Below are 21,843 nucleotides of genomic sequence, written 5' to 3' on the forward strand. Positions count from 1 at the left end.
GAGAGAGAAATAAAGATGAGAGAAATAACAAAATAAGGTATTTCTTTAGTTTGGATGAAGAGAGAAATAAGGAGAGAGGGAAATTTTTTTAGGTGGGTCTCTTGCCAAAATAAATCTCTCCTCAATAGGTGGGATCTGTGAGTTGAATGAGTGGAGAGATGCAGTTTCCCACGATGTTTTTCTCCTTATTTTTGTTGAGTTTTAATATTCAACTATATTTTTTATATTATTTTTAAATATGAATGATAAATTAGTCTTTTTCATTTTTATTAATTTCTCTCTATCCATATTTATATTCACCCTCTTCTATATTTCTATTCATCCAAACAATATAGAATTTTCACTCAACTTCTCTCTTATTTCTCTCTTCACTATTTCTCTCTTTCTTATTTCTTTGAACATCCAAACATAATGTTAGTCTGCCCACAAGTTGTAAAAAAAAAAACACTTTATTGTGAGCTCTTTAAATAAACTAAAATATATAAAAAGAAATATTGTTCATCCTTCACATAAGCAAAATGTTTAATCCACCCATAACAATTAGACATCAAGAAGTTGTGAGAAATATACACCAAGTTTAAATTCTTAAGAAGAAATTAGCTTCACATTCACATTCAAGAGTAAATAACAATAAGATGTCTACATTGTTTTTTCTTGAATAAAATCATAATGCACGTATCATAGACATGTGTTGGAGTAATTTAGTTTTGACAAAATAAATGAATTTTTTTTACCGGCAATAAAGATAAAGAATTGTTTTAGAAATTGATGCTCGACTATTTTCATTTATCGCATCATCCACCACGTTGTGGCAGGAAAAGAGTATAAATGCACCGTGAAATAATTTGCACATGAGTGTGTCCCGTGATTTCCGTAATTTTCTATCACTATAATATATTTTTTGTCGCAACAAAATAAAGAAAGAACAACAAAAAGAAAGAAAATACCAAATTAGATCTGTCTCGAGCACTTAAATAATTATCTTTTGATATATATGAGTATTTAAATAATTTACTAAACGGTTTTAGTATAAAAGAAGGAAAAAATTACTAAACGCAGTAAAAACATTACTAAACGACTTTATCTCATATCTTATATTTAAATTTGATAATTAAATAAAATATTGAATTCAAATAATTAATAAATTATTTTAAAATGAATTATTCGACTTTTAACAAATATTGAGCATATGAGCTCAAAAACATTTGTTAAGAAATCATATTAGTTTTTCAATTTTAACTAATACTTTAGTTTTCAAATTCTTAATTATTTTTTAAATATTTTAATTAATACTCCAAGAGTTCTAATTAACAAAATCCTTTAAATCTAGTCTTGAGAATGCAGTTTTCTCGAATCAAAGTATTTGTTTCTACAATTGCATAAAGAGAATATTTCGTTCCCACAAAAAAAAAGTTTAAATATCATTTCCGTCTTTGTATATTTGCGAATTTTTGATTTTAGTACCTGCATGTTTTTTTGTTGCATATACATCTCTAAATGTGCAAATACATCTCTAATTAGCTACCAATTAATTATAAACACAGTTATTTTTTAACGGGAAACACTAAAACCAACAAAATTTCCATGTTCAGAAATATATTTGCAAAAAAAAAAAAAAAAAAATACAGGACTAAAATCAAAAACTCACGAGGCAGTAAAATGATATTAAAACACAAAAAATAAAAATAAAAGACTCTTTAAATATTGGAAAACAACGGCAAAGGCAATTCTTTTTTGACAGAAAGAACAAGGAGGGCCATTTTCATCTTCAACTTTGGTCTTACTAACTTTCAATATATAATATATATGTTATCTGTAGATTTAATTTCTCCGACAATGGCCAGGGGGGAAACACACTGTACAAGCAATCGCAATTTACAATGACAGTGACTACCGTTAAATAATTTCCTTCCATTTCCCATCTGCCCTTCACATCTTCTACACCATCAAAGACATCTTTCCGCCGTACCAAACAGGACAAAAGAAAAATATCTTATTCAAAAACAAAACCCTCACTAACACATCATTTTCATTTAAACCAAATCACACTCTCTTTGAGTCTTTTTTACACTATATTCTTATTATACAAACAGATTCGCTTTGTAATGAAATCAAAAACACATAACGGAAACGGTTACGCTACCGAGAATGGCGGATGTGGTGGTGGAAGTAGTAGCTCACCAAGTCCACCGCGGTCTCCGCCTCGTCATTCCGCCGGAGTTTTGCATTTAAGGAAGAAATTACGGCGGACGAAGTCACTGTCGGCAGGTATTATTACACGGCGGAGTCTCCGATACTTTTTTCTTCTTCCGGTGGTTTACCTCTCTGGTCTTCTTATGTGTGTTGGACCGTTTCCTTTCACATTGTCTTCTCTCATCGGTTACGCTCCTCTTCCTGGTTCTCGTTATCGGAGTCATGAGGTTTTTCAGAAGCTTTGGAATGAAATCGATTCTGATAATTCCTCTTTCATTGAGGTGAGTGGAAGTGAAATTAAGCGTAATGTACAATAATCACGCGCGCATAGGAAAAAATTATGAAACAAACGTGAATTTGAAAGAGTTAATCGAAAAAGGAAAGTTAGGTATTGGATTATTATGGAGCTGATTTCGTGTTACAAATCTTGTTTGGTGAATAATTTTGCTTTTGTCTTTGGTGCTATTTAAAATTTTGTTGTTTTGTTGATATTAGTAGTATTAATTAGTATTAATTATTAATTAATTAATTAATTAATTATAGATGTATGATGAATAATGAAATCATTGTTGTTCATAAACAGAACTGATTTTTGTTTGTTTATTTATTTTGCAGTTGTCTTCTGTGTGGAAATACAAAAGGAAGTTAAGAGAGAAGAAGCCTTGTCCGAATTTGACATCTTTGCATCACGAACATTTTGGTATATAAACTATTTTCTCTTTTCTTTTGTTTCACAAATCTATCTGTTAAGGTCGCCATAATATTGATGCTGATGCAAAATTTGGCATAGTAATATTTTGGATTTTGTTTACTACATTAAGTTCATATACCAAAATATAGCTTGTGAATCATAAGCTCTTTTAAGATTATTTTCATAAGCTCCGTTGTAGAAACAGTTTATATAGACTTTTTTTGGAGAATTTTCCCCATTTCTACTTTGATCTTAACCTTATATGATAAGATGCTATTTTAGTTATTTATTATTTACCAAAATGCTCTCTAATATTAAATTTTCTCCAATCTAAGTGTCCCCTGGCCTGAATGGTTTTTTGATTGTCGAGGCCAATGGTGGTCTTAACCAACAACGCTCTGCGGTATGACGAAGTCTTTCATTTCCATTTATTTCGGCAGTTTTTTTTTTTAATTCTACAGATGAGTTATTTTTTCACTGTTGTGCTTTTTAAATTGTGGTTATGTAGATTTGCAATGCTGTTGCTGTTGCTGGACTCCTGAATGCAATATTAGTTATACCTCATTTTGAATTTCACAACGTGTGGAAAGATCCAAGGTGAACAATTTATCTATTTATTATCTTTGGCTTTGAACCCTTAAAGACAGGTCTTAATAATTGTGCTTGAGAAATTTTTTAACACAAACATTGCTAGTGATTTAGTTAAGTTTCGTTGTTTGGTTTGTTTGTGTCAAAACATTACCACATTTAATAACTCAGTAACATGTGGTTGGGGGAAAAGTAGTTTATTTGTTTCTTAATTTAGTAAGTGTGTGTTTGTTTTATATTCTTTTTAATGCAAATGAAATTGAAATACTATATGCTTTCTGATGCAATTGTTTATGAAGTGAAATTTTGTCTCCAAATAGCAGTAGCAAATACATTTTTTTTTTTTACAGTAAGAATTAAATATGCTGTATAGTGAACTGTAGTATGGGGCTTAGTATACTTTATGCCTGGTTTCATTTCCGCAATCACTATATATTTAATTTAATGTTATTTTTTTACAGTGAATTCGGGGATATATATGACGAAGATCATTTTATATCCACACTTGATGGTTATGTGAAGGTGGTTAAAGAACTTCCTGAGGCAATAATGGAGAGACATAATTACAATATGACTAATATAACAAACATCAGAGTTGAAGCTTGGGCTCCAGTCAGTTATTACCTGGGAGTTGTTAATCCTATCTTGCAAAAGGAAGGGTAGGTATTGGACCACTTTGTTCTCATTTCTTATTCTCTATATTGGTTTTGGGGTGAACATGTACTGTGAATCCATATTGGGCAGTCAACACAACTTGGTTTTCAGCAAAAAAATTGATGAAAGTAAGGAACTTTATTTTTGGCAAACTTATGCAGGGTTATTCGAATAGCTCCATTTGCTAATCGTTTGGCTATGAGTGTCCCTCCACATATACAATTTCTAAGGTGTCTTACTAATTATAAAGCATTGAGGTTTTCTTCTTCAATATCATCACTAGCTGAGAATCTGGTTTACCGGATGAGTGAGAAGAGCTTAAGGACAGATGGAAAATATATTGCTGTGCATCTTCGCTTTGAGGAGGTACAGATTTTCATTCTATCATATCAAGAACTAGGTTTAGCTATATGCATCTCCAGGTCTCAAAAATATACAGGATTGAGTCAGTATTATGCAATGACTGACTAAATATACTAACATGCAGGACATGGTAGCATTCTCCTGTTGTGTATATGATGGAGGAAAGGCGGAGAAGTTGGAAATGGATACAGCTCGTGAAAAGGGGTGGAAAGGAAAATTCAAAAGAAAAGGTCGTATCATTGTACCTGACATCTATCGAGTCACTGGAAAATGTCCACTAACCCCTCTAGAGGTATTTTGTTTGCTTGCTGGTGCTTCTCAGTTCTTCAATTCGTTTTTGTTTCTTAATTTAAAATCTTGCCAGTCTCATGTCCTTAAGTTATTGACTTATTGATGAGAGACTGCCATTCTTTTTCTTAAATACATATTCCTGATTCCAATTGATCACGGTCTCACTATTAGTGCACATTTTTAATTAATTTTTGTTGAAGAGCAGCATAATGGGATGAAAATGAAACTAATGTATGAAAGTTGAAAATTGTGAGAAAGCTGATATTACATTATGGAAGAGACTGATGTTTATTGCCTGTTGTTTTCCATAACTATGTAGGTTGGGATGATGCTACGTGGCATGGGATTCAGTAACAATACTTCAATATATTTAGCTTCTGGGAAAATATATCATGCTGAAAAATATTTGGCTCCTTTAATAAAAATGTTTCCCAATCTATATACTAAGGAATCTCTTGCAACACCAGATGAGCTTGCTCCTTTTATGGTAAATATCTTTACTGGATGGAATATAATATAGACTTATGATAGAGACTTGGGTATTATGGGGTGCCCAAGTCCCACATTTAGTAGTATGGGATGCTCGGTGGAGTATTTAAGTGGCTTGGTTCTTCCTCCTTAAAAGCTAGCTTTTAAGGGAAGGTTCTCTTAGTGCATGAACACTTACCAATTTCATGCCTCATTCTTTCAAATTGGTTGGCTACAAGGCTCTTCAGTTTCTTTTTTATGTTTGTTTATTTTTCTTAGCTTCGCAGCCAATACATGGAAGCATGTTAACTTATATTATTTAGAAGTTTCTTATCTGTAAATCCTCTGCAGCATCAATTTTTTTTCTTATTTGTAATATTTATAGATGTTTTTATTTCTTGTAGTGACTAAATGAAAATACTTAGGCCAGTCAAAACGGTAATTGGAACCGGATATATGGATGTATGATTTATATGACCTTGCTATGAGAAAATTTGATAGCTAATGAATTGGACTCAGTGGCACAGAGTTGTAACAGCCTTTCATTAAAACTATTAAATTTGGGTGTGAATTGGGCTTAGCAAGGTCAATCGGTACATTATTCTTTTTTGGATTTTATAGTTTATTATACACAACACAAAGATTGCATTACTGGACAGGAAACATGAATATTGTAGTATTTATAATAATCAAGGATGTAATTAGCTTTCAATTCTAAAATAAAAGGATGTATTTGGCTTTGATTTGTGGTTCTCTCTTCATCCCACATTCTCAATTTTTTTGTTTGGCTTGATGTTTAGTTGTAAGTACGTCTTTACTTCTCTTTTTGTGAGGTTAAATACAAAAAAATTGATGGGCAGGTTTAGTTATTCTTTCTTTAAGTGTGTGCCTTAATTATTTTATTTTTTTGAAGCAACCAAAAGTGTATGCCTTAATATTTTTTGGGATTTTCAAATATGCTCTTATGCTTAGTTTCATCCTTCTTTAGGGCTATTCCTCCCAATTAGCAGCCCTGGACTACACCGTATGCTTGTTTAGTGAAGTTTTTGTTACAACTCAAGGTGGTAACTTCCCTCATTTTCTAATGGGTCATAGAAGATTCCTCTATGGTGGGCATGCCAAGACCATTATTCCTGACAAACGCAAACTTGTTGTTCTTTTCGAGAACACAAGTATCAGGTACTATCTCTCTCTCTCTCTCTCTCTCTCTCTCTCTCTCTCTCTCTCCATTTATTACTCCACTAAAACAATTTGAAGGATTTTGGGGAATATTTGATTTTAATCCATATATCATTTTTGCTGTCTTGTTAGAAATATATTCTAAATTTAGTTAGATATATGTATCTAGGATTTATATTATAATTTCCAGTCTGTTCTATGAAATGAGTGTTAACTGATTGAACTTGAAGTTTCTCCTAGACATGAATAAGAGAACCTTTTTCTTTGAGAGAACCGAAATAAAATCAGAACAAAGTTGCCACTAAAAAAGGGGGCTATGAATAAGAGAACCTTAAGGTATGCACATGGTAAATTGAGAAACAGATAATAGTTGCTATTATATATCATCTTTTAACTAAAACAGGATACAGTATTTTTACGGTCCCGAATGTCGAACACACAAGATTGTTTACAGTTACTGGTTATACTCTTCATGGATTATCTCGTCAAATCAAAATTGTTTTGAGAAAGGTGTGATCAGTTAAGAATAGTAAAGGAGCAAAGATCGTGATCATGATTAATGATGTGGAATTCAAGAGGATAATAGCTAGGACTAGGCTTCACCTAATTGTAATCTCTTGACAATCCTACTTTTGGTAACTCTACTTTAATTGGCAGTATTGGTTAACTCACTCAAACAACGTTTAGAAATTAGACCACATAGCTTTGCCGACATATCCCCAGTTGGTTACCTATAGTTTTATAATTGATTGCGACATGGATTTTGCCAAACAATAACTAAAAATATTAAGCTCAACAAATAACACCAATTTAAATAACCAAGAGAACACAGACCATAAATTAGGCTTCAATCATGATTCATGAGTTAGAATTCATCATTGCCCTATCCAAAGGGCTTAACAATGCATAACAATATTATTTTAAACAAAAGCAATAATGTCAAGATCTTCAAAAATCATAATAAGTATAAAAGAAAGGGTTTAAGAATGTCCCCGTGAGCTTAGCTCAGTTGGTAGGGACATCGCATTATATATGCAAGAGTCTGGTTTGAACCCTGGACACTCCACTTATTCACCTTAAGGGTGGAATTCTAGCCACTAGGCTACTTTACGAAAAAAAGAAAGGGTTCAAGAACAGAGTCTATTTAAATCTGAGAAAATAATTCCCTTGCAATCACCTTGAAAAACTTATAAATCTATCAAGATAAAAACTTTATCAATTTAGTAAATAAATATTTTAATATTATATGATAATCTACAAATAGAAATATTGGCATAAGTGAGCCCATTCTTTATTTGTACGCCCATCAATTATACGAGTTTTATGCTTGGATATTATTACACTGTTTAATAACTATTACAAAATTTACTGTTGGATTAGTGATTATCGTTTTAATCATGTATGTAAATTTTTAAATAAATCTAAAATCATTTGTTATGTCAATGAGATACGTAAAGATTAACATCGTTTAATAAAAGTGCGTATGTCGGTAATCTTTATGTATCCTCTGCATCTTTCCTATCAGAACCGAACAGAATAAGCTGTCCTGATGTGTCCAAGTCCCAAATGCTACCACCGATTGTTTATTTATGTCTGTGAATTAAACTGCCAATGAGTTTGTTACTTGATTTGTTTTCCATCCTTGTCTGCATGCTATATTTAAGCATAGTTGTCATGTTGAGGGATTCAATATGGAACCTTAGGCTATGCAATTTTTGAAAAATACTAGATGACATGAAATATTTCTGCATTGATTTTTCAGTTGGAATACCCTCAAGGATCAGATGGATGACATGCTCAGTGAAAGTGACCGCAAAGGAATCATGGTCCCTAGAGTTAGAAAATTCAACCGAAAAACTTCTGTCTACACTTACCCTTTACCAGAATGTAGGTGCCTACAGCAGTCTCTTGAAAATAAAACAATTGACCACAGTGTAGACATTCCTGATTATTACAACAGAACAAAAGCTTAATATTATTCCAACATCTCTGCATCAGATTTATATTATTTTCAACTCCATGGCTTTGGTGTTTCAACTTCCAGTTTTTTGGATTTTTGAAGTTGTTTCCTCTTGTGAGTTCTGATAACACAAGTAGAGGTTTCAACTTTTGTGTGATAGATTGCTTCGACTGCTTGAAGGTTTTGTGTGCATATTACTTAATTCACTTAGCGGGACAGTTTTCTAGCCTCCAGTGTGAAGTTTGGAGTGGGAACACTACATCTACATAGTTTCCAGGAAAGGATATATCAGGAGCAGGACTTACAAAACACAGGAATATATTTTATTTTGCTTTCTGATCAATTTTTCAACTAGCATTACTCTTCTTGGATTCCGCTCTCCTATTGGTTGAAATTCAAATGGATTCCACTAAATCTTGTAGTCTCCCACATAAAAAACTAGTGAGACCCATATGAATTTCATTTAGTAAAATAGTGTATGTTGAAAAGTAGTGTGTTAAGTGTGCTGCTAGCACAATTCTTTACATTTTTTAGTCCTTGTGTAAAATTCCTTAGGCTAGACAAAAAAGACTAGTCTATGGAGTCAGCGAGTATTCTTTGTTTTTCCCAGTTTTGGATCAGTTGACTTAATGGCTTTGTTTTTGGTCTCTTCCAGTTTCCACTATTTCAAAAATGTAATATCATGTCTTCTTTATACTCTCTTCTTTTCTATCATTAGTACCTTCTGAACTCTTATCCTAGGAAAAAGATTATGAAATGGTCTTAAATGAGCCTGAATCCGTGAACAATTACAGAAGATCTTTACTAATGTTATGTAGTTTTATCAGAAACAAAACAAACGACTGTTATTTTAAAGTATTGGCGGAGTTTGGATTTAGGCAAAGAAAATGGACCCCCAACGTTAATAGAATTTTCTTTTTTGTCATTTTGGGTACAGATGGGACCTATAAATTAAGTAGAATCTGTGTGTGGCCAAGATTAAAGTTGGTGTTAGAATTAAAGAATGGTTGAGGGTACAATGGAGAGCAGTGGGATGATAAGAGTTGGTCGCCAAACAGATAGACATAATAATGTAAGGGGGATGCCTCATTCATGGTTCTATACATGTTGGATGTTGGATGCAGTACATATAGCTTGGTCAATGTTGACTTAGATCATCCATTGCCTGCAGATTTGAAACGTTATAGTACATGTAAGTTGGGGGATTTGGATCCTCTCCAATTATTCTCTCATCCAAATCCTAAATTGGGGTGTTGATGGTTAGGATGACTTTATAGTATATGTAAGTTGGGGGATTTGGATCCTCTTCAATTATTCTCTCATCCAAATCCTAAGTTGGGGTGTTGATGGTTAGGATGACAACAATTGTTAGAGTGGAGAAGTGTCACATTTGTGATTGATTAATGTTCGAAAATTGTTTTGAATTTTGAATTTTGAATGTGACAAATGTCATTACTACCCTTTTTTTTTGTTGAAAAAAACATTATTGAGCCAAATTAGCATCTAAAATAGATTGTTCAACAATTACATTGGGGATCTCTCCGATCCAAATATGATCCGCCTCCCTAGTGGCATATTGGGCCATCAAATGAGCTGCCCAATTACCCTTTCTAGTCACTTGCTTAACATTACGCTAGTGAAACAACTCTAGGTTTCTATGAACGACCTTAAGAATTACTACCCAATACGTTCACATTCTCTTGTGCATCCTCAACACACTGACAATGGTTTTGCGGTTTGTTTTAAACTCAAGTGTGCCAAGACCCATATTGTTGGTAAGTTGATCTACTAGGAGAAGCGTAGTGGCTTCTACCAGTTCGCCGCAGCTAACACTTGCCCTCAATCATTTCTGATCACCACTCCTAACCCTGAGATCCCATAACTAGTTATTGTTGCATCACAATTTGCTTTGAGTCAACCTTCACCTGGTCTCTTCTACTTCGACGTCTGATGATTATCTGGCTGGTTATTGTTGATTTTTCTTCGACTAGGAGGATCTTTGACATGGGTTACCTTGTACTTCAACGTCTATTGATTATCTGGCTGGTTATTGTTGATTTTGCTCCGACTAGGAGGATCTTTGACATGGGTTGCCGTGTACTTTCTAATACACTCTTCCGCTATGATAATGGCTTGAAAAAGTATGTCACGATCCTCAAACACTTTTTTATTTCTAGCACGCCACATGTTGTAGATCATAACTACTATACATACAACCCATAGTGTCTTCATCCGTGTTGCATGTTCATCATATATACCACCCAATCTTTGAAACTAGTGCTAGGATTACCATTGAAGTTGATGTTTAATTTCAATACAAATCAACACTGAATCGTCCACACTCCACATGCACTGTTTGAAACAATGATCAATTGTTTGTCTTTAAAGCTCATTATAGTATATTAAACAAACAAAAAAAGTTCATTATAGTATTAGTGAGATGCAATGAGAATCCCATAACTATTAAAGTATCCTGAGGAATTTCACCCATCCTATCGTAATTAGCCATGTCCAACTTTATACCAACAAAGCCCATTTTACCTTTCTTAGTGTTACTGAGAGCACAAAAAGGTTTAAAAGCCAGTCAGTGATAATAAGCTTACCAGGGGTAAAGACACTATGATAAGGACAAACAATAGAGTGTGGAGGTGAAATTTAATCCTGTGTGTTCAAATCTCTTGTGCCTAAATTTTTGTGATCATTCAAGTATTTTCCCATAAATTAAAAAATTAAAAAATCAAATGATTAATTAATATTATATGAAGTGATTAAATTATATAACTTATATTTTTTTCTCATTTGTGTGTGTCTTCAAGGTTGTACCCATCTAAGAGTTGTTCATTTTACAATATCAATAATATTAATGTTATTTTTCTAATTAATCTATATAAGAAAGTTAATTGTTTTGGATAAGTTTAAACTACTCTTGCTTAAGGTGCTGCCAAATGTCCCAAGTGAGGGTAATTGATGTCCAAAAATTTGATGATTGAACTAAAAGTACTCTCCATTTCAAATGGAACCAAGCCATATGAGCCATTTGGAGCATTTGTGAGTGGAAAAGTGTTTTATCAAACCAGATTTTACATTGTAATCAAACCACTGAGCCATTTATATCTTTTTCAGTTTGAATGAAACTAAGTCATCTAAACCACAAACACATGTGACATTTTTTTGCTACTCCCAATATCTCACCAAATTTTAAATTCAAAATTTTCCCCCTCATCACTTATTCAAAAGTCTATATACAACTGATATATAAATTTTAACTATCGTATATGGATTATGTAAAAAAAAAACCTATCGTATACGGGATAAATCATCACTGATCAAAAAAATTTCAAAATAATTATGACATGTGACACAAGTTATAACTAATAAAAATTTCAAAAAAACTATTTTATACGGGATAAGTTCTAACTTATATAAATTTCAAACAAACTATGATATATATACATGGGAGAAATTCTAATTGATAACAATTTTAAAATAATTATCAAATGTGAGAAAGTTCTAACCAATTACAATTTTTTTAAAAAAAAACTATCTTATACGGAATAAGTTCTAACTTATATAAATTTCAAATAACTATCATATACGAGACAATTTCTAACCGATAAAAATTTCGAAATAATTATCAAACGTGAGACAAGTTCTAAATTATAAAAATTTTAAAAAAAAAACTTTTATACAGGGTAAGTTCTAACTTATATAAATTTCAAATTAATTATCATATACGGGACGAATTCTAACTTATAAAGATTTCAAAATAATTATTATATGTGAGACAAATTCTAAATTATAAAAATTTCAAAAAACTTATTTTATACGGGATAAGTTCTAACTTATATAAATTCCAAAGTAACTATCTGTACAGGATAAATTCTAACTGATAAAAATTGAGAAATATTATATGCGGGATAAGTTTTAGCTTTGTTTTCCAATGTTCTTTTGGTTAATAAAAATGATGTAACTATTTAAAATCTTATGTCTTTTAGGTGCATGTTCAAAGTGAATCTTATGTCTTTTCACAATTTTACACCATATAACTATTTTTACGTTTAAAACTAATCAAAATTCATAATTAACACTTTGCAAAAAATATATTTGTCTCATATTTCCAACAAAATTCTAAATACTCATTAACTACATCTAAATTTTAAAAACATTTGCTTCCAATTTTAATTACCAAACTATAACGTAAAAAGCAATCGTCGTAACGTTACGTCTATTACTAGTTTTTATTATATTATTTACAATAGAGTTTATTATTCTTTTTTTCTTTTATGACACTATGATCGATATTCGATCCTCAACTCACTCACTTGTGTGTATGGAGAGTTTACGATAATTTTTTTTTTTGAAGAAGCTAAATTAGCTCTCCTAAAATCTTAAGAGGAGTACACTCTCAGGTCTCAAGTCAATACTACTAGACCAACCCAAATGGGTTTGTGTGGAGAGATAATTATATTTGAATGAAAGGTAAACGAACAACAAGTTGTGCTGCTACCCCTTTTTAAATGACAAAATCAATCCTCTAAAACAATGCATTTGGCGACCTAAGAAACACCACATTGTTATACATGATTCTTTAAACTCTTCAAAATATTTATAAAACCAATCCTCGTTTTTAATTTTTTTTTTATACTATATTTCTAATTTTATGACTAACACCTAAAATGTAGGTACACCGTTTAGAGACATTCTTGCATGATCTTATTCATTTGGTTACACAATAAATTATTTATCATTTAATTATATTAAAAATACATATTATTTAATTGCTAGTGACTAAATCTTTGAGAGTGACTAAAATCTACATGACCATACAAGAATATCTCCATCCTTCAAGTGACATGGAAGAGATATCTTAAAAACCAAAATTTTAATACACCGATTGGTAAAGAAGCAAACTCCCAACATAAGTATTTTTAAGAGACAATTTTATTATAAGTTCTAGTTTAACTGATAAAAAATGTTGAAATTGTTAGACCGAACGCTATGATCAATGTTCGACTCTGATCACTTGTATGTATAGAAAGTTTCCGATGATTTTGTCATTTTGTCTATGTAAAACACAATCATTTTATTGACAAAACCGATAACAAGCAATAATTATAATTATTCTGAATTTAATTATAAATAATTTTTATTTTTACTTTAAGCAATTTAATTATAAGTTTTTTTTTTACATTTAAATATAATTCAGTTAATAATTGCTTATCAAAAAAAAAATCAGTTAATAATTACTACTAAATATATTATTGCATAATTGAAAGTCCAAACCCCAAATTTTTATTTGTCGTTTAACCACTAAATTATTAACCAAAGTTTTGAATACGAGCCATTTTCAAGTTCAAAATGTTGTTTCTTACTCACACACACTCCCACTTCATTCATCACCACCGAAGCATAACAATAACAATCTAACACACTGAAAGTTGAACAATAAATAATGAAAATCTTCTCATCTTATGTTTTTGTTCTAACTGCTCAGTAAAATTCCCATTTTGGGGTCAGAAAATGTCCCAAATTTTCCATGGATGGGAACCCTAACTCTTACGAACTTCTCCGCCAAGTTCAAGCAGCTCTCAAACGCCGTCGAAATCCCGGTACGGTTACTCTTTTTCTCACTTTGCTAAACGCATTTCTCAATTTTTCTGAATTTCTATTTTCTGTTCATCTTTTTTCGGAATTCTTCACCAGGTGGTTCGTTGCAATCGAATATCATACGCCCAAAGCGTTCTGCTGTTGCTGAAGCAAAGGCCATGACCAAATCTGATGATTCTCAAACGAGTTTGGATCAATTAGGGAATCATTCTCTTTCGCTTCGAAAGGGTACTGAAGTTGTTGTTGCTGGAGAGGGTAATTTTGTCATTTTTTCATACATGCATTTCTATTTACTACTATTACCATTTAATTTGAATTGCATGTGTTGTGTTATATCTTGACATGTGAAAATCCAACTCTAATTTTTGAAACACTTAATGTTAAGAGTCTCCCATCGAATGTGAGATAAGCAGACACAATCTTCATCTTACAAGCCGGTTTTGTACGGTTTAGTTGAGTGCCCAAATCACAATTCTATGACTTACTTTGGACAAGTGTTTTCGTGCATGTTTGGATTGAGTTTGGTGAAATCACAAAGTAGTATTGTTATCTTGTTTGAGCTTCATAAGGTAGCTTTTGCCAAAATCGCAGTAGTGTACCATTATTTTTCCAAACTCACCACCAATCCTACATGCATTGTAATAAATGATTTAGCTTAAAACATGGATCGAGTGTAAAATTGAAATGTGGAACCAAACTAATTGGAATATAAAATGAGAATATTATAAAAACATGGTTTGAAGAATTTTTCTTAGCCTTCCAATACACTTTTTGAGTTCCCCGTATTAGGTGAATTTTGTATTTATGAAGAAAAATAAACCTCCCATTGAAGTTGGGGAACTATCCTTCTTTATTTTTCTCTTTCCTCCTTCCTTTTTCCAAAAGCTCTCCACTCTCCTTTTAATCTCCCACACTACGAAAATGTGTAATTTGGTTTTTAGACAATTTATTTATGCATTTGTGATGGACAAATTCCTGAAAATGATCTTGACATTGCGCAGATCGCAAAACAGTTATTATGCCCTACCATGTATTTCTGTTATTCTCTTTCAACATGCAGGGTTCAGTGATTTGGAGAGCATATCATCTCATATGGGTTCACTTGCATTGACAGAAATGGAGTGTTTGGCAAGCAGCCTACCTGAAGCATCAAATGGAATCAATCAAGACTTGAAGTACAAAACTATTAAGCAGGCAGAGTCTAAAAAAAACTTAATTTCTGAAGGAGGCAAAATTTCTATGGTGCCAAGGAGAACAGTAACTAATCAAGATCATTTGCATAAATTCAAAAACTTTTTAAGCCAACCAGCTACACAATCTTCGGTAGTTGGTCCTTCGTGTGCAACAACTACATCAGTTCATTCAAGTTCAGCTCCCATGCTGAATTCTTTAACTGGTTCTTCTTATCCCCATCCAAATAGTGCCTCAGATTTGGTTACAAAACGTTGTGGGAACCTTAATCCTCATCCAATAACTCACGGGGTTATTAAATCAGCAAATACTTCCATAAAAGAAACCACTGGAATATCAACTGATCAAGCAATGACTGCAGTCCAAGCTTGTAGTTCACTTACTGATGCTGAATTGACGTTTAAGGAGAGCAACCCATCTAAGGAGCAGCAAGGATGCACTTTAAAGGAAACTAGCATTTCGAATCATGCTTCCTATAATGATGATGTGTTAACTAAAGGAAAAGAGTCTGCAGTTGCTACCAACACACAACCCGAGGCTCCAACTGTATCTTCAGATGTGAAGTTGGAGTCTTCAAAGTTAGGTAAAGCAGATAAATTAGCTGCAAGTGGCAAAGGATCATCAGGAGCTCGGAAAAGGACCTATGACCCGGATTATTTTTTTAAAGTTAGTGGCAAACTATATCAAAGACTTGGAAGAATAGGTACTGGTGGAAGTAGTGAGGTACACAAAGTGATTTCATCAGACTGTACAATCTATGCGCTTAAAAAGATTAAGCTAAAGGGTCGTGATTATGCCACTGCATACGGATTTTGTCAAGAGATTGAGTATCTAAACAGGCTGAAAGGAAAAAGTAATATCATACAACTTATAGATTATGAGGTACTCCCTCCTGACTTCTTATTATCTGTTATGAATATTATAAATAGATATTGTTGCTTTACCCCCTCTTATTAATATCTTAGATATTGTTGCCTTACCCCCCTCTTATTAATATCTTAGATATTGTTGCTTTACCCCGTGTTATTAATATCTACTTGAAAAGAGAAAAGAAGGAATAAACTTATTATAATTTCAGTTCCATCTTGTACAAAGACATGCTACAATTTATAGACTCGGGTACATAATGTGTTTAATTGCGGTCCTAAAATGAATGAAAAAGAATATGTCCTACCAAATAAAAAAAAACCATTTGTCAAAATATTAGGAAGACATTTTATACAAAGAAAAGAAATAATGGAAGATCATCTTATAATACAGCACTCCCCCTCAAGAGTAAATAAGTATTTATCAATTGCAAGTTTCAGTTTTTAATATAATCTTACTCGGATAACGTTATTGTTGGAAGTTATTAAAGATTGGATTTGTCTTTTCCTGATATTAATCTTCCAATTGCTTTGAGGAAAAAAATTTCTGACCTCAATATCCCAATTGCTGATAGGAAACGTACTCGAACATGCACTAAACACCCCATGTTGTCATATGACAAGTTATCACACACTCACAAAGCATATGTGTCTAGGATTTCAAATTTGTTTGTGCCCAGAACTATTCAAGAAGCATTAGGTGATCCGAATTGGAAATTAGCAGTGAAAGAAGAGATGGATGCTCTGAGGAAAAATAATACTTGGAGCATCACTGATCTACCTCATGACAAAAGGGCAGTTGGATGTAAGTGGGTCTTTACAGTGAAATGCAAGGCTGATGGAAATGTGGAAAGATACAAAGCAAGGTTAGTAGCAAAAGGTTTTACACAAACTCATGGTATAGACTACCAAGAGATTTTTGCCCTGGTTGCTAAGATTAATTCCATCAGAATTCTTCTCTCTCTTGCAGTAAATTTCAACTGGACACTACATCAATTTGATGTTAAAAATGCCTTTTTGAATGGAGAATTACATGAAGAAGTATATATGAGTTTACCTCCAGGATTTGAAGAAAATCTTGGAAGAGACAAAGTTTGCAGATTGAAAAAAATCCTTATATGGATTAAAACAATCACCAAGGGCCTGGTTCGAAAGATTTGGAAATGTTGTTAAGAAACATGGTTTCACCCAAAGTCAAGCAGATCACACATTGTTCTTTAAACATTCACATGAAGGTAAGATTGCTATTTTAATAGTGTATGTTGACGACATTATCATGACAGGAGATGATGTTAACGAGATAAGTGATCTAAAGAGAAGACTTGAAGCAGAATTTGATATCAAGGACCTTGGAAAATTAAAGTATTTCCTCGGGATGGAGTTCGCAAGGTCTAAAGAGGGTATCTTTCTCAACCAGCACAAATATATACTTGATTTATTCACAGAAACAGGGATGACAGGGTGTAAGGCAGTAGACACACCAATGGATCCCAATGTAAAACTGAAGGCAGCATCTGAAGATGAAGTGGTAGATAGAGAACGCTACCAACGATTGGCCGGTAGACTAATTTATTTGTCTCATACAAGGCCTGATATAGCCTTTGCAGTAAGCGTGATAAGTCAGTTTATGCATGCACCAGGACCTACTCACTTTGAAGCTATTTTCAGAATATTGAGATATTTGAAAGGAACTCCAGGGAAGGGGTTGATGTTCAAAAACAGAGGGCATATACAAGTGGAAGCTTACACAGATGCTGATTGGGCAGGTAATATAAATGATAGGAGGTCTACTTCAGGGTATTGTACCTTTGTAGGTGGAAACTTAGTTACATGGAGAAGTAAAAAACAAAATGTTGTAGCTAGGAGCAGTGCAGAGGCTGAATTCCGCTCTGTGGCCCATGGATTTTGTGAAGTGTTATGGATTAAAAAGTTCATGGAGGAATTGAAGGTCTCTAGCCCAACACGAATTAAAGTTTACTGTGATAATAAAGCAGCTATTTCCATTGCCCATAATCCTGTCCTACACGACAGAACAAAACATGTTGAAGTGGACAAGCACTTCATTAAAGAAAAAATTGAGAGTGGTGAAATTTGTATGTCCTATGTACCTACCACAAGTCAAGTAACAGACGTTCTCACAAAGAGTCTTCCAAAGAGACAGTTTGATGATATGGTGAGCAAGCTTGCAATGAATGACATATTCATGCCAACTTGAGGGGGAGTGTTGGAAGTTATTAGAGATTAGTTCAGAATCAGCATATTCTGTTTTGTACAGCTTATAACACTGACTGTAAATAATAATTAGTTGTTTCCTTATTTAGAATTAGCATTTATAGGAAGAATAATTGCCATGATTCTCAGGCTAGATTAGTGCTTACTGGTCTGTCAATTGTATTCTATATATACCTTTCATGTATTATTCACTAAATTATCAAGGAAATACCGATTGTTTATTTCTTTAGTTATAATTTCTTCCTTGCAAGATGATATTGCCATAGTTTCTTTCCTCTATCTATATTTGCTTTCTTTGGCTCAACGCTCCTTCTGCATTAAAAAAAAAAACAGTAATTCTGTTAGGATCCCTTTTAAGCCACCCATTTTTCATGTGTACACTAAGAGGATTAGCACAGTAAGTATAAATAGGTGGGGTGGGGGTGTGGGTAGTCATTCACTCATTTTGTAAAATTGTGTAGAACTGTCTAACAGATGTGAAAGGGGTTTTTTCCCATGTCCGAATCTGCTAGTGTGTTTGCATACATACATTTCCGTCTAACAGTATTTATTTCTGCTTGAACCTTGTGCATTATAAAAAAGCATTACATCATTATTTATGAAATTATGTTTGTGCATTTTGTTCAGTTCCAGTGTAATAAGTTCTAATTCTTGGTGTGTGTTTACATAAACTTTTATGGGGGTTGAGGGTGTTATGTAACATGTTCATTTAGAAACAGGTGAGATGTATTATTATTTTTATCATCATGCATGTCATACTTACATATATTTTTGTAATGATTTTCTCAATTTTGTATTTGTTATGGATTTGATATAATTCTGTAAGGGTTATCTTATTTGTGTTCTAGTATAATTCATTTTATCCACTCTTGTAATTAGGTGACTGACAAGGCTTTGCTTGAAGGAGTCATGAGTGGCTCCTTCAACAATAAGGATGGTAGAGTCAAGGATGATGGATTTATATACATGGTACTTGAACATGGGGAAATTGACTTGGCTCATATGTTGTCTCAGAAGTGGAAGGAACTGGATGGGTGCAACCAAACCATAGATGAAAACTGGCTTCGGTTTTATTGGCAGGTTTCAAGTCTACAATTTAACCTTGAAGTTATATTAATAATTTTTCTGACCTTGATGTCTTATAATTACATTTTTCCTTGTCTGTTTAACTGTTGGACAATTTTCTGTTTGAGTTATCCAAAAGAATGTGAGCATCTTTGTCTTTCCAGTCCAACATATGCATGTGTTTTCTTTCTTTAATGGATAGAAGATAGATTAAAATAGTACTGCTACTCTCTGTAAGTAAATTAGCTGAGACTGTTTTGTTGATAACTACAGCAAATTCTTCAAGCTGTCAACACAATCCATGAAGAGCGTATTGTGCATTCTGACTTGAAGCCTGCAAATTTCCTCCTAGTCAAAGGTTCCCTAAAATTGATTGATTTTGGTATAGCCAAAGCAATAATGAGTGATACAACAAACATTCAGCGGGATTCACAGGTATTACTTATTTCCATGTCTTATCTTCTCTGTTTGTTCTATTGGTTATAATCCTATGTTTGAACTACATTTCATACTCTTGTCGTGGCATTTCACTAAATTTAACTATGAATAATCTTAACTATGAATAATCTGGAAAGTTGGTTAATGATACTGTGTACATTCCTATTACAGTGATACTATTAAGTAACACCAAAAACAAAAAGAACTATACTATTATTATTAAATGTTATTGATAGGTCTATTGCTATTAGTTAAGTGGTAGGTTAGTCGTCTATTTTGCTAGTTAGGAGATCAGTTATTTAATTAGGTTTGATTGGTTCGATGAAATGAATAAGGCATGTTTCCTATAAATAGGGAGAAGGGATTAGAGAGTGGGCATCTTGTTATTTGAGGGATTTAGGCCCTTTTGGCATTGGGAGGTGGGTAATCCTTTCAGACAGGGATTTTGATTTTAGGAAGGAGTCTGGTGAAACCTTGTTCTTAAGAATAGATACTCCAACAGTTTAGAGTAGAATCTAATACAAAGAGAAAATATAAGCAGACAGAATTTTAGTTTTAGAGAAAATATTATTTCTGCAAATGATGGATGTTTCCTTCATTGGACCACTTTTTCATGATATAAACATGAACGATACAACCGTTAGCACAGGGGAGAAAATTCTAGCAAACTAGAAACTGTCTGCTGAACGATAGAAACTGTCAGCTCAACGATGACAAAACAGAAAACTTTGTGCATATAACAAGACAAATGTGATTGAAAACTAAAATATCAAAATCGAGACTATGTAATAGCTTAATAACCTATTACAGTATTAATATAACACCTCGAAGAACTGCCATTATTCTGTAATCAAAGGAATTTTCCCCGTTCATTATAATGCCAATTGGTTCTATGGATCAATTATTTAATTCATACACTGTATTGAAGCTAAAAATATTTTAAAATCATCTGAACAGGTGAGGTGACTTTCATTTTCCTAAGCTTAAAATCGTTAGCAGATCAATTGCATCCTAAATTAGTTTGGTACTCTAAATTTATACTCTAAACTGCTATCAAGAAACCGTTAGCAGATCAATTTTCCCAAGTTATTAAATTTTCACTTAACTTTCTTTCAACTGCTGTAGGTTGGTACTCTAAATTATATGTCACCAGAGGCATTTATGTGCAATGAGAGTGATGCGAATGGGAACATCATAAAGTGTGGTCGGCCATCCGATATCTGGTCCTTAGGCTGCATCCTTTATCAAATGGTATATGGAAGAACACCTTTTTCAGATTACAAGACATTTTGGGCCAAAGTCAAGGTCATAACTGATCCAAATCATCAAATTACATATGAACCAGTTTCGAACCCATGGCTTGTCGATCTTATGAAGAAGTGTCTTGCATGGGATCGCAATGAAAGATGGAGAATTCCTCAGTTACTCCAACATCCTTTTCTTGCTCCTCCAGTTTCATGTCATCCTTCTTTGTCCCAAGACAATACCTTTAAATGGCTGCAACTTATTGCTGAAACCTGTACATGTGACCAAGAAGCATTGCAGCTTTGTTATCAGCTGCAACAGGTGCTTGGTGACCCCTTTAAGTTGATAATTCCTGACACAATGAATTCGCGAGACGGACAGCGTAAATTGCTGTCCCATATATCAGAACTCTGTGTTCACCTGCATGAAAAGATTAACAAATTCTGATAACAAATAAGTAGGAGATGAAGGAATGTAGTGGTTTTTTATTGGTGGTTATTCCAAATTCCTTTGATTTTTATCCAATCTGTTTTGGTCATGCCATCTCATGTCTATTCCTAGTTATGTAAAGGAATTAAATGCGTGCGGCGAATATATCATAATTGAAGATTTTGTATTTATCAATTTATAATCTTGTCAAAATACCAAAAAAGTTTTGAAGGTACATCATTTGTCGAGATCTTCTTTTTGCACCCTGTTATATATTTTCAGGCGCTCTGCTAAATTAACAAAATGCTCCTATCTGCTACTTAGGCAGCGAATAAAATTTATAGTTTTTTTTTTGTTGCATTTGATTGGTTGAAGCAAAGTAA

General features: G+C 33.0%; 2 protein-coding genes across 2 annotated transcripts; both read left to right on the plus strand.

The window, feature by feature from the left end:
• The first annotated feature begins 1,725 nt into the window (after window positions 1-1,725).
• LOC123908603 (O-fucosyltransferase 10) lies at window positions 1,726-9,083 on the plus strand. Its single transcript, XM_045959289.1, has 10 exons — window positions 1,726-2,474; window positions 2,809-2,893; window positions 3,220-3,287; window positions 3,393-3,481; window positions 3,934-4,131; window positions 4,288-4,492; window positions 4,614-4,781; window positions 5,100-5,267; window positions 6,237-6,427; window positions 8,190-9,083. Exons 1-10 carry the CDS (start codon window positions 2,106-2,108, stop codon window positions 8,398-8,400), a joined length of 1,752 nt encoding a protein of 583 aa, XP_045815245.1. The 5' UTR covers window positions 1,726-2,105; the 3' UTR covers window positions 8,401-9,083.
• A 4,621-nt stretch (window positions 9,084-13,704) lies between these two features.
• LOC123909619 (serine/threonine-protein kinase MPS1) lies at window positions 13,705-21,634 on the plus strand. The gene is given in 7 exon segments (XM_045960490.1): window positions 13,705-13,996; window positions 14,091-14,249; window positions 15,055-16,067; window positions 19,163-19,363; window positions 19,622-19,783; window positions 20,912-21,460; window positions 21,462-21,634. Coding segments are annotated over 7 exon segments (2,184 nt in total). The 5' UTR covers window positions 13,705-13,923; the 3' UTR covers window positions 21,489-21,634.
• The last annotated feature ends 209 nt before the right edge of the window (window positions 21,635-21,843 follow it).

The sequence above is a fragment of the Trifolium pratense genome, linkage group LG2 (assembly GCF_020283565.1).
Source record: "Trifolium pratense cultivar HEN17-A07 linkage group LG2, ARS_RC_1.1, whole genome shotgun sequence".
Classification (NCBI taxonomy): Eukaryota; Viridiplantae; Streptophyta; class Magnoliopsida; order Fabales; family Fabaceae; genus Trifolium; species Trifolium pratense.

Bases quoted from the DNA above. Each gene is read 5' to 3' on its own strand.
- LOC123908603 (XM_045959289.1), top strand. From the start codon at position 2,106: ATGAAATCAAAAACACATAACGGAAACGGTTACGCTACCGAGAATGGC. The intron at 4,782-5,099 runs GTATTTTGTTTG...ATAACTATGTAG, and splicing joins GTCCACTAACCCCTCTAGAG to GTTGGGATGATGCTACGTGG. The intron at 5,268-6,236 runs GTAAATATCTTT...ATCCTTCTTTAG, and splicing joins ATGAGCTTGCTCCTTTTATG to GGCTATTCCTCCCAATTAGC.